Source organism: Lagopus leucura, unplaced genomic scaffold (genome assembly GCF_019238085.1).
Source record: "Lagopus leucura isolate 7727_CA_CO unplaced genomic scaffold, USGS_WTPT01 Super-Scaffold_73, whole genome shotgun sequence".
Classification (NCBI taxonomy): domain Eukaryota; kingdom Metazoa; phylum Chordata; class Aves; order Galliformes; family Phasianidae; genus Lagopus; species Lagopus leucura.
Genome location: NW_024962252.1, coordinates 15,876,267 through 15,891,783, shown reverse-complemented (window position 1 = coordinate 15,891,783; position 15,517 = coordinate 15,876,267). Strand labels below are relative to the sequence as shown.

Here is a 15,517-nt window from a genome sequence, read left to right as displayed (position 1 = left end):
ACCCTGCACATAGCAGGGGGGTGAAACTAGATGATCACTGTGGTCCTTGTCAACCCAGGCCATTCTATGATTCATAAAAACACAGCAGCATGGGACTCCAGCTGTCCAAGTGGGAGCCTATGGAATCCATTCCCTGGCAGCACAGCTCCTGCTGACTACACCAAAGCTAGCTCCAGCACACGCTCAGTGCACATACAGCACAAACAGTTACCTGCACCTTAACAGGATCAAATCCACTTAGGCATTGGGAAGCATCTTTCCACTTCCTCCCAGTGAGTAACGACTCACTCAACATTTAGGTCCAAAGGTTCTTCAACAAATAAATGGAAGCATGATGACTTTTATCAAAGAACTTTATTAAAAGGAAACAAAAATCATCATTTTCAGAAATAATAAAAATATAAAAACATTTTTATAAATACGAAATTAGCATTCTCTTAGAAATTTTATTCACAGCTTAGTTGTTGAGGCCAAAGTGGGCTTGTTTCCTTACAGCCATATGGAAGCTCTTGAGTTAGCTCACAGCTGAAAAATGTAGTTTTCCATAGGACATACTGTATGCTGAGTGATTGAATCTAGAAGAAATAAAAAGGCAGGATTGTTTGAGATCAAGTGCACAAGAAACAGATTGTAAAGCAGTAATGTATTTCAGAGCAATTTCTGATCTAAAACAGACAGAGAAAGACGGTAAAAGTAAATGCAGTCAGATGATAATAGTGCAAACACAATTTGCTTAAGTTTAACAAAGGTGCAGCATTATTTACCTATCGGCTTTTTGTTGTGGTCACCTTTGAGTGAATTTACTGGCAGTTGGTGCTCGCAGCACAAAACCACAAACGTACTGGATCGTAACACTGAGGTGTCAGAGATAGGACAAAACTTCAGATTTGGCTTGATTTATTTGATTAAGATGACAATTTGTAGGGACAGGCTGTCATTGCTTTTATTATTCTATGATTATGATACTGAGAAAGGGGCTAAGTTTCAAGGACCTGTACCTGGTAAGGTATTATATAGAAACACTTATGTTTTACAAGTTCTGCAGATTCATCGTGTCAAATCCGTCTGCGTGGGCAGAATATAGCAATTATACAAAGCACATGTCAGAATGCAACAGAAATCTGAGAAATCTGTGAAAGGCACAAAGAATTCAGTCCTTTATCTGATGTGTGAGACTCCCTGCATACACAGGGATACACAGTTTTTCAGCTCCCCCGATGGGCTCAGCTTGGCCCATCCAGCTCCATGCAGCTCATCGGCATATGTGCCTTTTAAAGTAATTCTGCAAGGAGTTTTCCCATTTCTAGTTTGTTCTAAATGAAGCAGTCACATACAAGATAAATTTGAAAATCTTTGGATTAAATTGTTTCTTGGTAGAATTACAATGGTGTTTAGCAGGATCATCATAAAGTAGTGTTAGTTTTAACAGAAAGTCCTCGCCACGGAGACAGTCTTCCTGGGAGCCTACTGGTGCTTTCACTTCCTTCTCTCCAAAACCTCTGTTTAGTAAACTCTTTACAGCCAATTTTTGAATACATATTCCCGAATGTTTTATATGTGTTGAAGTATAGCGTATACGAAGGATAGTGCAGCCTGGTCTAGCATTAAATGGGGAGGTTGGTGGCCCTGCCTGTGGAGGGGGGTTGGAGATTCATGATCCTTGAGGTCCCTTCCAACCTGGGCCATTCTGCGATTCTGTGATTCCATCTTACCTAAAATCCATTTTTCTGATAAACATTTTATTTCCTGGTACTTCTTTCCTGGGTATTTTCCTATGCAGATTTTTGCCTGACGTAGGGCCTTACATATTTTTCCTCCTGACAGCTCTATAAGCTCCATCAGCTTTTTGCAGGGTGGCTGGCTGGTGGGAGATACAAACATCACAGGCTGGTTTGAGAACAGACTCAGCTGGTAGTTTCCTGCTGATAGGTGACGCTGCAGCCTGCAGATCTGTATTTGAGGAAACAAAGAAATCAATAAAAACCGTGTTACTCAGAATAAAAACAATCCTTGTCTTAAATTCAAGAAATAAAAATTACAGTATACGAATATGAACTTTTCTGCCATATCAGAAACTTTTGCTTAAACTATGCAATGAGCTAAAATGACCATGTATGGTACACTTGATTGACATAATTCCAAAAACAGAGCTGAGACTCCTTACTTACAGCTCAGATGATTACCTGTAAGAGTTCTTAAAGGGCTTGGCAAAATTACCTTTCACTAGAATCTTACATTTACAATGCTGGGCACCACATGGGCATAGTAAAGTATATTCTAAATAATTATTGTCTTCCACCACACATACAAACCATGGGAGCCTTTATAACACTGTGCTGCTTTACTAACCTATACAATTCAGAGATTACTCTATAATCTCTTTTCCCTTTCTGTGTTCCTGTATTAACTGTACTTTATCTCAGATAAATGAAGTGACGCAAACAAAACAGAACTCAAAGCAAATCACCAGTTTCATGTAAATGCTTCTGTCTCTGCAATAGCAAAAAAGAAAGTCTTCTGTGAATGCAGTACAGCCACTGACACCATCCAATGAAAACCTCTATCTATTTGGAGTAAATTTTCTCACTTTTACCTATCAGAACAATGGCTCAGCAGTTAAATGATTTCCTTTAGTGACATCGTGCAGGAAAGAAAAGCTGTGCACAGAACGAGTGTACAACCCATGGTAATCAATACTAAATCTTCATGCTAAAATAAATGAAAAATCAAGCTTGAAATACTGAAAGTGAGATTGCCATTGCCCTGCCAAATGAATGAATCTGACATTTATGAGTGTGCATCTCATGTCAATATTCTGAAAATTTACAATGATCCAGAAGTAAGATGAGAACAAAAGTAAAAGTTTCAGGTCGTGTGATGCTTGGAATATTTTCATACAGATGATCAATGTGAGCATCTTACATAGCAATAAGGACACTGTGTATATATTTGGCTCACATTAGATGGCTGAATACGAAACTGTAGTCAGTGAAGAGGTGTAACTGGTAGCTGAAAGAATTACTTGTTGAGAGGATTCCTTTCTCCAGCCCTGGCACGAATGTGCTGTGAAACCACAGGCACTTGAGATTTTAATGCAACAGTACATGTGCTTCACGGATGTGCAGCCAAATAAGAGTCTTCACGTGGTTAGCAAAGGCTTTAAAGCTGAATAGTTCCATGGAGTCTTCACTGAGCCTTAGAACAAGGTCAAGATGCATTGCTTTAGCACTTACGACCAACTATGCAGGTGAAGCACTAGAGAAGCATGAAGCCCACGCCAGCATACGAGTTTTCAGCTCACATTTCCACGCCACTGTCCTCTGTGCTGTTCTTGGACAGGCCAGTCCAAAGTCTTAATTCTGAGCTCTCCTCCATCAGTACAGAATCCAGATTTTCCATTATTGTTAATTCCTTGGCTGCTCTCTTCTGAATAAAACTAAGCTGATTCTTTGTTTTCTGAATTCAGCAAGTTATGAAGACAGCAACTGCTATTGACAAACCAGGCCAAAAAAGCCCAACCCTTGAGAACAATCAAAAAAATAGCCTTTATTTTCTTCTCTTTTGTGAACTTAGATTTACGAGTGACATGGCACATAATTTTGTCTCATGGAAGTCAGAACAGCCTCTAAATAATTATGTTGAGCTCAGCATCAAAGCAGAGTTCCATTGTTTGGAAGACCCACGCTCAGTTCAGAGTTAACTCTTGGCCAGATAAATGATACGTGGGGCAGAGAGCTCTTCATCACTCGAATAGTGAGCAGGTCTGATTGCAATTCCTGTACATATGTTGGCATGTAATACTTCACACATGTGCAGAAGATCTGATTTTGAACTTTGCATGTACCACTTATCTCCTTCTGAGCAGAAAACATCTACCTGCTGGGCATCTTGAAGTCATGAAATACAAAAGTCAGGCACTATACACTTGTAGCATATGCTATCAAGTTTGTGAGTCTGGGGCCACAATCTGTGTCTTGAAATGAGACTTCTCAGAGATGTAAAACACTTTGCAATCTCTGAGCAGTGCCCACAGGGCAGTGTGTCATGACTTTGATATTACTGGGACTGCAATTACTCAATTTGGTCAATAAGGAAAAACCCATGCAGTCCTGAAATTAGCAAACTGCTTGTGGCAAGCATGGTCGTAGAATTAAAGAACGAACTATCATCTAGTGAAAAACAGCAGCCCCTGCACATCAATCTCAGAAGAGCCTCATGATGGGTACAATGCCATCTTAGCTGGTAAGACACACAGAAGATCTCTGAAGTTGTTTATTTGGACAAACCAGCAGCAAGGGATAGAAGAAAGACAACTGCCAAGAATCTTCAATGTTTGTTTACCCAACGCAAATCAGATTTAATTCATGGAGACAGATGTTACACTATTTTTGTCAGTCTGGAACACTACGGTTTTAAAGCTGAAAATGGTTAGTTATGATAAGCTGTTATCTTGAAAATGCAACAGGTCTTGTTTTAGACAGTAGTCAAAATATAACTTGCAGTCCTGCTATTTCCCATACTTAATGGAGTATGATTTAAAAGGGCTAATTGTATTCCCACTTCCACAAATGTTTTCCCTGAAAGCATTTATTTGCTGCCACCACAGCGAAAACTAACACGTATGGTAGGTCTTCACGCAGGGAGAACTTCTGGATTAAATTAATAATAAAAGTAAATACACAGCAAATCATCAAATCAGGAAATCCAAATTTTGCACACCCGGTAACACTTGTCTCACCACACGCTCACAATGTGGTTACTGGACACTAAGGAACCCTGGACGGTGAGATGCTGACACGATATAAAGATGATTTTCTTGAACTCCCACTACAGTTCCAGCTGTGTGTTACCAATCCACTTTGTAAGAGGATGAGCTAGGAACACATACAACTCTGAAGTAGCTAAACGAAGCTTTGGCATAGAACTTGACATTTATTTTTCCTTTGTCTGAATCTCCACTTTGGATGTGCTCAAGCACACTGTTTCCTCACACACATTTTCCATCGGGGGAAATGCAGCAGCATCATGTTCAGTGCTTTTGGGCTATATTGAAAGTTTTGCTTTGCATTCTGCCCCATGAACCTGAAAGAAACACGGCGGAGGCAGAGCTGGCCATACCAGGCTGGGCTGTGGGGTTAAATGGCCCAATCAGCGCTGAATTGACTCAGCTGCCTCTGCAACATCAAAGGGTTCACAGCACTCCAGGAGTGTTCCCTGTTCTTTGAAACCATACAGATTCTGGGTAAGCTGTGGGAAAAAAAATAAATAATTCTTCAGCTGAGACCGAGTCTGGGAAAACTTTAGGCTCTCCAAAGTGATTATTTCCATAAATCGTGGGTGTGTTGGTTGGTAGTTACAGTTGTGTCAGTCAGGGAGCTCCGCTGCCTGCTATATCTCACAGTGACACCAATTTTCCCTTCCAATTAGATTTATTAGCAGAGGGTTAAAAAAAACCTAAAAAATCTCTTGAAAGCATCTATTTACTCTTTTTGCAATGATCCCAAGCGTTAACTTCATTCTGTCTCACAACACAATGATGCCTGTTATATTGTATGCACTTCTCAAAAGTGTACCATTAATGCATGCTTGTTGAACTTACAGTTTGAAAGGAAAAATCAATCTTGACAGAAATAAAATTCACCGAGAAAATATGATAAATAAATAGAACTCCTTGCCCTAAAAAAGAAATGCATTTCATCAGCTATCCTCCTTCCTGTGGCTGGTTTTCAATCCCCACAGACTAAAAGAGCATGCATTAATATATGCATCACCTTTGTAACGTTGCCTAGAATTTGCTACATGGGATGCAGAACCACCAACCCCCATAAAAGTCCAAGGATGTGATCTTTGTGTGAGGCTCAGGAAATGGCCTCACAGCCATGCAGGCATTACCTGTTTGTTAAATGAGGACCTGAATCACAGCAGCAAGAGGAGAAGAGCAGAGGAGAGCAAGAGGGGGGAAATATCTGATTGCATGCTTGCTTTCACTGTGTGAAATGCTGAAACAAGTGGAGTTACATCTGATTTGTGTTTTTGCAAGACAACAATCTGTTTCTCATCCATCCAATCTCTTATTTTTCTTTTAATTTTATGTGAAAAATTTCAGCCTAAGAACAAGAATGGATGGCACAGAGTTCATCAAGTGAATTGTGTCATAACTTCAAGGTTTTAAGAAAAAATTCAATTGGATGAGAGTTAAAAGAAAAACCAAACCAACATGTTCACATGTTGATTTAGGATACATATAAGGAAGGTAAAAATAATAATTGATTTTCAGCAATTATTTTTACTTCATGAGCCATGTATGTCACTCTCCTAAGCTACATCTCTGAATGGATTCCTGAATGACTGCAAGAGAAAATGCAAGAAAATGAATTTTCCTGGATGTACTTGGACATTTTTCAGCAATTAAACTGCTAATGTCCTATGAACAGCACACAATTTGTGGTGTACTTTCAGAGCACAGCATGTGGATAAATTTCCAGTCTAAAATGCCATCAGAATAACAATACTTCACAAAAGCTAAATGGAGTGTATCCTTCTGAATTATTGCAATTAGTAGAAATTGCATCTGTAGGTTAGAATCCAAAATGTGAAGTTCCAGCTTCAAAAATATGTAGAATTATACTTGTGCATGCATTACACAATAAACCTAAGTGTTGTGGTAAATCCTTATTCTTAATTTCTGCTATTCAACAGAGATGAATAAATCTGCAATAAATAAATAAATACATACTGGCTAATGTGACTTACAAAAATAATAAATAGGTTTTATCAAATGCAAGCAGCAGAGGACAAAGTTGCGGACATGAAGACTGTAGATTTTATAACTTGCAGCCGAGGAGCAAGTATGATTTCATTGGAAGCTGATAAATGACACACTCCCACAAATGAAATGATCTGACCACCGGTCACACAACTCCACAACTACTAAATGCCCTAAAAACATAAAACTGATAAAACCCCCAGCCTTTACAGCTTGATAATCTACAGATTTAATAAAAGAGGTACTGAAATTAGTATACCTGCTTCATACAGTTGGTAGATATTGCCAGGGAAATCTTGAGCTCAAATATCTTAATATTCATATTATTTTGGTACAGGGAAATACACAGCTGAGTAACGTTCATAATTCCAGTTACTGTCGTTCTGTGCCAAGCTCCTGGGAAGGACACACTTGCAGCTACCAGTCTGCTAGGAAAATTTACTCTTGCACGGTTACGTGCATTTTCAGACAGTCTGTCATTTTGTAAAACATTCAGAGAAAAACATATGTGGAACTCCCATGTACATGTAAAGATCAAGGGCTCACACACATCCACCAAAGCGAAGCATCAGCCTGCTTCTGATAAAGGGCAGCGCGTCGCTGTGCGCAGATTTCTGAAAGTCCGCTTATCCTGCAGGGAGGAATGTGCAGAATCTGCAGGACCTCACCAGGAGCGAGGAAGTTTGTGTTAACAACGCATGAGCTCTCCTGCAGGACGAAGAAGAAATGCTCTGTTTCATCTTTCTAAATATCAGGACTGTAAGAATAGAAGTCACTATCCAAACAGCGACTGTGTTTTTCTAGGAAGAACGGGTGGCATACAGTGTCTACTTCAGAGCTGAGCATTTTAGTTTGATTTCTTTGTGGTTTATTTTAGCAGTCTGCTGCTTTTTTTTTTTTTTTTTCCCCAATACACTGACAGATTTAAAATTAAAATAATATTCATTACAATCTCTAATTAAAAAGTGCATTGAAATGCTGTATGAGATAAATAAGTTGGTGCTCTCCAGTATAAAAGCATGTTCATAGCTGGAAACAACTTCATTCAGCAAGCTGCTTCACACAGAAATTGCCCTTGTAGGCTCTGAAGAATTGTGGCTTTTATATCTATACTTATTGAACACTGCATGGATGCCAGACCCTGGCTGGACCAAGCCACACCATCACCTCACTACCTCAAGAGCACCAATAACCTCATTCCACAAATGGGCACAAAACACATTTATTGTTGATACAGATGCTTTTCAAGCTCAACTTGCAACATTCATGCAAATCATTTACAAACACTGCATGCTTATTTTTCAACCTTTATTGAAATACCCCTTTCCCACTGGATATCTTTTCGGTATCTTTTGGCTAAAACAGAAGATCTCTTTCTGACAAATAAGAGAACACAGTCCTTCACACAGACAGAAGCACCCCGACACACACACGCAGCCTGACAGCGGTGCACAGCAAGCTGTTGGTGCATTCTTGCTCAGTAGAGACCCGTGCACTGTGCCCGGAGCCAGGAACAGAGGGAGAAAGTTATGAAAGATAGAGTGGAAAAATTGCTCCAGGAAAAAAACGAAACTTTCTATGTCAGCTCTTAAAAAATAAAAAGGAAAGTAAAAGAAAGATAAATGACATACTGCAAAGACCCACATTATCTGGAAACTTCTTCAAAACACAGTTTCTTCCCCTCCTCTGCACAGTCCTTCGTTTAAGTGTTTCCTGGCCAAGACGAGGGTGGAGGGAAGAAAGCTCGAAACCAGACAACTTAGCTAATAGTGTTTCTTTCCACTATGTGTTGGCAGACAACCTTGCTTCTCTCGAATCCCATAGACTGATAAGAAAAGTTAATTTCACCAATTTGTTTTCTGAGAGACAGAGTCTCAGCGGGAATGCTGCATAAAAACGTTTGGCAAATAACTCTACTGTTTGGCGGACATTCAAAATTATACTGGAAGATGTTTTGAACCATTTTTTCCGGCAGAGAAAATTTTTGCAGGAAAAAAGATAACAAATTCACTTATTTTTAGTTTAATTTCCTTGTTTTCCAAAGCTAGGACTATTTTTAAATACCAGGTAATATCAACACTATCAGCTATAGATTAGTAAAAACAAATTAGGTTGAAACAATAAGTTTTTCCCCTTCTGAGGATGGCTTCAAATGAAGGAGCTGTATTTCCAATACAAATCACTTAAAAACAGCTTTGTATGATTGTAATATTTGCCCATTTTGCTGCGTCTGTAACTTTTCTGAACTAAATACATTTGCACTCGGTTTCAACACAAAGAAACTTTGTGAAATTTAAGAATACTTTCATTACCAATTCGCTTGAGAAAGTGGGATTTTACTGCATCATAAAACAGTCACAGCTTTTTTCAAAATTCTGCAAATAATTGCCAATTATAATTGGGTTCTTTTTTCCTCACTCAAACACTGTGCCACGTGTCCCTCAGAAAAGGAGTTTGCCGGCGGTGACCCCATGCCATGCACCATTGGCATACCACTAAGTGACATATACTACAGTGACAAGCCCCAGGAATCACATTAAAATTAAAGACAGAAATTCTCAGCCTCTGTGCACCATACAGTCCAGTGCTTATCTTCTCTTACAGGCAGAAAAGTTTTCCTAACAATGCAACCTAAATTGCCTTTGCTGCATTTTGAGCCCATTACTTCTTGTCCTAATGCCAACGGACATGGAGAACAATTTATTCTCTTCCTATTTGCAACAACCTTTTAAATATTTGAAGACTGCTATCGTGTCTCCCTTCAGTCTTCTCTTCCCTAGACTAAACAAACACAGTTCTTTCAGTCTTTGCTCACAGGTCATATTTTCTAGACCTGTGATCACTTTGTTATGCTCCCCTGGATGCTCTCCACACCCTTCTTGAAGTGCTGTGCCCAAAGTTGAACACCAGGCTCCAGTGCAGGCTCCACACTGCTGAGTGCAGTGCAGGCTATACGTGTGTTTTGCATAGCGCATCCCTGCTAACACAGCCTAGTAAGCCTGCTCCTTTGATTGGGGTATGACATAGGTGACATCTGTTTCAGATCCTCTCCCTTATTTGCTCATTCGGCAGCAATATTCCATTTTCAATCTCATTCTATTTTTCCTCCTGCTTTGCACATGTCCTTGCTGAACTCCATCATGCCTATTTCTGATCATTTCTTATATCTCTTTAGGTTATTTTATTTCCAATCTTATCCTTATGAACATGATTAATGCCCATGACCTCAATGATACTATTGTCTGTGCGGAATTAGGAATCAGTAGAAGTCTGTGCATGCCTGGGAACTTCAGTTGCTGATTAAGAGGGTGGATAGTGATAGAACAGGGAGGAATGGTCTTAAACTGAGACAGGGGAGATTTAGGGTAGATATTAGGAGGAAGATTTTCACACAGAGGGTGGTGATGCACTGGAACAGGTTGCCCAAGGAGGTTGTGGATGCCCCATCCCTGGAGGCATTCAAGGCCAGGCTGGATGTGGCTCTGGGCAGCCTGGTCTGGTGGTTGGTGACCCTGCACATAGCAGGGGGTTGAAACTAAATAATCATTGTGGTCCTTTTCAATCCAGGCCATTCTATGAGTCTGTGATTCAATATGCAAACAATATAACAAAAAGGGATTTTCTGCACTACTTACTTGCTCTGGAAAGTCAACATGAATGACTACCTGAAGATCACCTTAACATTCAAATTGGCAAGTGGTAAAAGTTCTACTAGACTGCAATTGGAATTGTAGGGTAAATAGCAACAGTTTCATAGCAACTTGAAATTTTTCCCTCAAATACATATTTTAATTTGCAATACTGACATGAACAAAGCTCTCTCTGATAAATTGGGGATCACAACTTAGAGAATCTACAGTTTTACTACTCTAGGTCATCATTAATCAGATTTTCCTGCCTGGTAATTTAGAAAAATCCTAGAAAACAAACGAAGGATAGGACAGCGGTTAATTTAATACCATAACTGACAAGTGTGCTGGTGTGGTGGCCTCATCTCTTGCATGACAAAGACCTGACTGGAGCATACACCTGTGTGGAGATCTGCAGTGAGTCATGTTGAGTCTACCATTTTTCATCTGGCACTACTGGCATGACTCCAATAACTCACCGCAAATTCATACATCTCGAAATGGAAAAGAAGTAAATTAAAAACTTCTCTTAACTCAGACAGCTGTCAAGTGAACAAATGCAGTTGGGCCAATAAACAAACGGAGAAGATCTCAGCCTCTAAATAGTTTGTTTTAGACAAGTATTGGCAACTTTAAAAAGCAGGCAATACCTGGATGGGCCTGTTTTTCCTCACAATTGACAAAGAACTATTTTTGCTGGATTTATTCTCACGAGATCTTCATCAGGAAAGATACCAACATTCCTCATGGTTCAACTCAAGCTGGAAGAGCACTTTTGAAACACAGCCCTTGGTCATTCCTGTTGACTCTACCTCTGGTTCCTGTTGGGGAGCAGCTATTGCGCACAAATTGAATTCTTTTCTATTGAAACAGAATACGTGCACAAACATGTGCTTGGTTCAGGGGTGCAGACTGGACCTAGTCCAGACCCTTCAAGTATGGTGTGCAGGGTGCTCTCAGCACTACTCTGCACATCCGCTCTGCAGAACCATGCCATATCTATCCCATATATATTATTCTTATATATTTTTATATATTAGCACCTATCGCATGAGACCAATACTTATCCTATTAATATACCATTAATTTCAGTGAAGAAACTCAAGGAATTCAGTATAATGAAATAAACAGCAAGTTTAATCACATGGGAGAGAAAAAAATCTGCAATTACACAGGTTGAAATAATACATTTGAAGCTAAGTGTACTTCAGTGTTCAGAACAGGTGTACTGAAACAGAAATTCCCTAAGACAACATGTTTTCACTGCAATCAACTTGTTACTCCTTGTAGTCAAATGCTAGGTATAATTAAAATATTAGTCATGGAAGACTACTATTTGCATAAAATACACTAAAAATGATAAGCTCACTTTAACTACCTTAGACTTTTCAGATATTGAAACATTTTAGACAATCTAACTTTCTTTTTGATCAACACAGGATGCTGCGTAGCATCATCTCCAAAGATTACATTTGTCTTGCTGACTTAGGGATGTGAGGCATCCTCCCTTTCGCCTTCGACAGTAAATGACACATCCAGTGCCGTCAGTAGATTTGCTATACCTGGCAAAGTTCAGATGAATAATGCTATGATAAACAAAAGGATTTATATTCCAATAATAACACAATCAGTGATCTTGCTGAAAGGAAAAGCCTGGCAAATGTGAAGGGTTATGCAGATGCTCCCAAAAGGCTTGTTCCCCAAACAGTTGTTTAAACCCACAATAAAATTACTCTGAACTTGAAACAAACAACAACAACAACAACCAACCCCTCTTGTATTATCTTTCAGGTGTGAATACGTGAGCCCTTTTGCTCTCCTCAACAGACAACGGCTGAAGCAGAATACGTTCTTCTTTCTACTCCTCAGTTTCAGCTGAATGCCACTGCAACGCTCGGCAGTAACTCAGCGTGTGCCAAACATGAATATTTTTAAGCGTCATTTGTGTTTTAAAGGCTACAGTAAGTGATGGGAACACAATCGTCTTGGGAATCTACAAATAACTTTAAAAAAGCTCATAAATCTGGCTTTCATGGTTTGCTTTTCAACAGCTTTATGAAATATATCAAAGCTTGAACACAGTCAGTTCATCCTTGTTCAAATTTCTTAGGACTGACTTTTCTCAATCTTTTTCTTCATACGGTTCAATGAGACAAATAATACAGACTTGGCTTTAAAAAGACAGGCATCAGCAAATTACATATTAAATTTTTTTCTTGCTTTTTATTTATTTTTTCTTGAATTTTTTAATGCCAACAGAGAAGAACGGTACCACCTAAGTAGGGCAGCCTGAAGTATTCTCTCATTAACAGAAATATAAAATGGTTGTGTTCAGCACTCAATCTATAACAATAATAATAATCCATTACATAGCAGACATAATGAAAAAGCTGCATTTTTTTTCTTAAATTGTTTGACAAAGATGCTTGCTGATGAGCATAGCATTAACACTTAAATGTTGTGTTTAATTCTCTGTATATAGAGTGAAACTCGTGTATTACAACAATTAGTAGTAGGGAATGGTTGGTTTTTAAAATAAAAAGGTTATACTATAACTAAAGCTATAACTGAAAGCTTAATTGAAATTACATCCATATTCAACAGAGAAAAACCCTTAAAATTGTCTGAGAACTACTGAAATAAACCCAAAGTAATGTCAAAGACATCACTTGGCATCACACAAATGGATGCAACTGCAATGGAATCCTGGCAGTTACAAAAAAAAAAAAAAAAATTGGGCAACTCTCAGAAGCTCCTGAGAACTACAGTCAGCTCCATTACTGGGCTACAGCTTCCCTGATGAGTAGCAGTAATTGCTCCTCCATGGCAGCAGTAATTGCTTGTGTGTAATACAGTCTCTTCTTCACCTAATTAAATCACAAGTTGGAAGATCCCACAGGAAGTGTGGAAAGCAAAGACAATTTACCCTCCGGCACTGAGTAAAAATGGAGCTACCAGTGCACATAACCCATTAAAAAGTGCTTAAATATTTATCTAGGTGCATTTCAGAAGGCAATTACTGAAGAAAAGAACTTCTTTGTACCAATTTCTTCATAGTTACTGAAGAAAGGACACTCAACATATTCTGTTTGAAGATTCGTTTCATGAAAACGTGTTACATTTTAGCATGGCAATAAACATGACTAACAAAGAAAGGACTTGTAAATATGTTTTGGCAGCAAGCTGTGATGGTCTTTTCTGCAGCTGAGGGATAATGACCTGTGCTGTGAACACAGAGTAATTTTTATGCTATGGAAGTTACTAGGGTATAGGCACGCTACCAAGCACTAAGATTATTTTCTTTGTACACAGAGATCTGCTTCTGTTTACTGCAGATGTAATTATTATTAATTCTTTCAGAGATGTTTTTATAACTTCCTTACTCAATTTCTTGTTGTTTTATATTTGAGATTGCCAGCAATGACATGGTTAAAAACAGAGAATGAGCCAGACTTATTATAGTCTTGGACTTACAGTGACTTTTAAAGTAGCTGGGCAAAGTATCTAGGGTCAGACTGCTGATCCTGTTCTTTCTGAGTTCCTTTTCTATATTCTTACTGTTCTTTGTCTCAGAAGAAGGCAGGACAGACAGACTACTACTTTTTAGCTTATCTAGATTTTATCTGAGGTGTTAAAGGCAAAAAGCCTTTTCAAGAGGTTTTTACTGCACAACCAAGCAGTTGTAATTCAAAGACAAAAGAATACCAAACAAGTACTGTATATAAACTGAGCAGCTGCATCCCAGTCCAGAACTCCCAGTGAAAACAGAATAAGGTGGGCATAACGCATATGCAGCTTAGTCCTGTCACAAACTACTATGATGGTAGAAGGTTCATAAGCACCCTGTAAACTCTCTGAATCATGTGTCTACTTTTATTCTAAAATTGTGTTTTAGGAGTTGACATGATAGTTTTAATGCTACCCATGGATTTTTTCATGAAAACAATATTATTGATGATGGTGGCAATGGTGATGAGGAGACGGTTGGACTAGATGATCTTGTAGGTCGTTTCCAACCTTGTGATTCTATGATTCTATGAAAGCACTAATGCACTCATCCTAATCTTTTGGACCAGTACAGAGGGATCTACAAAGATATCATTGCTTAAGTCACTGATAGAGGAAAGAAGAATTCACATTGGAGTATTCTTGGGGTTTAGAAGGAATTCAATAAAATCTTTCTCATTCAAAGAAGACCAGTGACATACAGCCTTCCGAAGGAGGGAGAAAGACACATTTTCTGCATAAAACATACACAAATTCCTAAGCACCTTTTAAAGATTTTGCAGCTAAACAAAACTAAATGGTATCAGCATGATCTTATTTAATGGAAGAGGAGCTTATCAGGAATAGTCAACATAGATTTACCAATGAGAAATCATACTTGACCAACCTGGCAACCTTCTATGGTGTCATGACTGGCTGGGTAGGTGAGGGGAAAGCAGCAGAGCAGAAGCTGTTGACTTTGGCAAAGCTTTTGACACTGTCTCCCATAACAACCTTGCAGTTAAGCTTAGGAAGTGTGAGATAGATGAGTGGACAACAAGGTTGACTGAGAACCATCTGACTGGCAAAGCTCAGAGGGTTGCAATCAGAGTCTGGTTAAAGGCCTGTGACTAGTGGTGCTCCCCAGCAGTCAGTACTGCGTCTGTTCTTGTTTAACATCTTCAGTTTGATCTGGATGAATGGATAGAGTGCACACTCGTCCCCCTTCCCCCTTTCTCTGCTCTGGTGAGGCCACACGTGGAGTACTGTGTCCAGTTCTGGGCTCCTCAGTTCAAGAAAGAAAAAGATCTCCTAGAAAGAGCCCAGCAGAGAGCTACAAAGATGACTGGGGCCCTGGAACATCTCTGTTATGAGGAAAGTCTGAGGGACCTGGGACTCTTCAGCCTGTAGAAGAGAAGACTGAGAGATGACCTTGTGAATGCTTATAAAAATCTAAGGGGTGGGTGTCAAGTGGGCCAGGTTCTTTTTAGTGGTGCCCAGTAACAGGACAGGGGGCAATGGGCACAAACTGGAAGTTCCATAAAAACAAGGGGAAAAGCTTCTTTACTTTGAGGGTTACAGAGCCCTGGAGAATTCTGCCTGGGGGGGGGGGGGGAAAAGGGGGGGAAAAAGGGGG

The 15,517-nt window shown here is 39.3% G+C and overlaps 1 protein-coding gene across 1 annotated transcript in view; it reads right to left on the bottom strand.

The window, feature by feature from the left end:
* Positions 1-384: 384 nt before the first annotated feature.
* MCPH1 (microcephalin 1) overlaps positions 385-15,517 on the bottom strand; it is a 120,817-nt gene continuing 105,684 nt past the window's right edge. Inside the window, exons 13-14 of the mRNA XM_042889177.1 lie at positions 1,713-1,950; positions 385-575 (exon numbers count right to left, since the gene is read on the bottom strand). Coding sequence (XP_042745111.1) covers positions 520-575; positions 1,713-1,950 — 294 coding nt within the window. The 3' untranslated portion in view covers positions 385-519. The remainder of the gene's footprint in view (positions 576-1,712; positions 1,951-15,517) is intronic.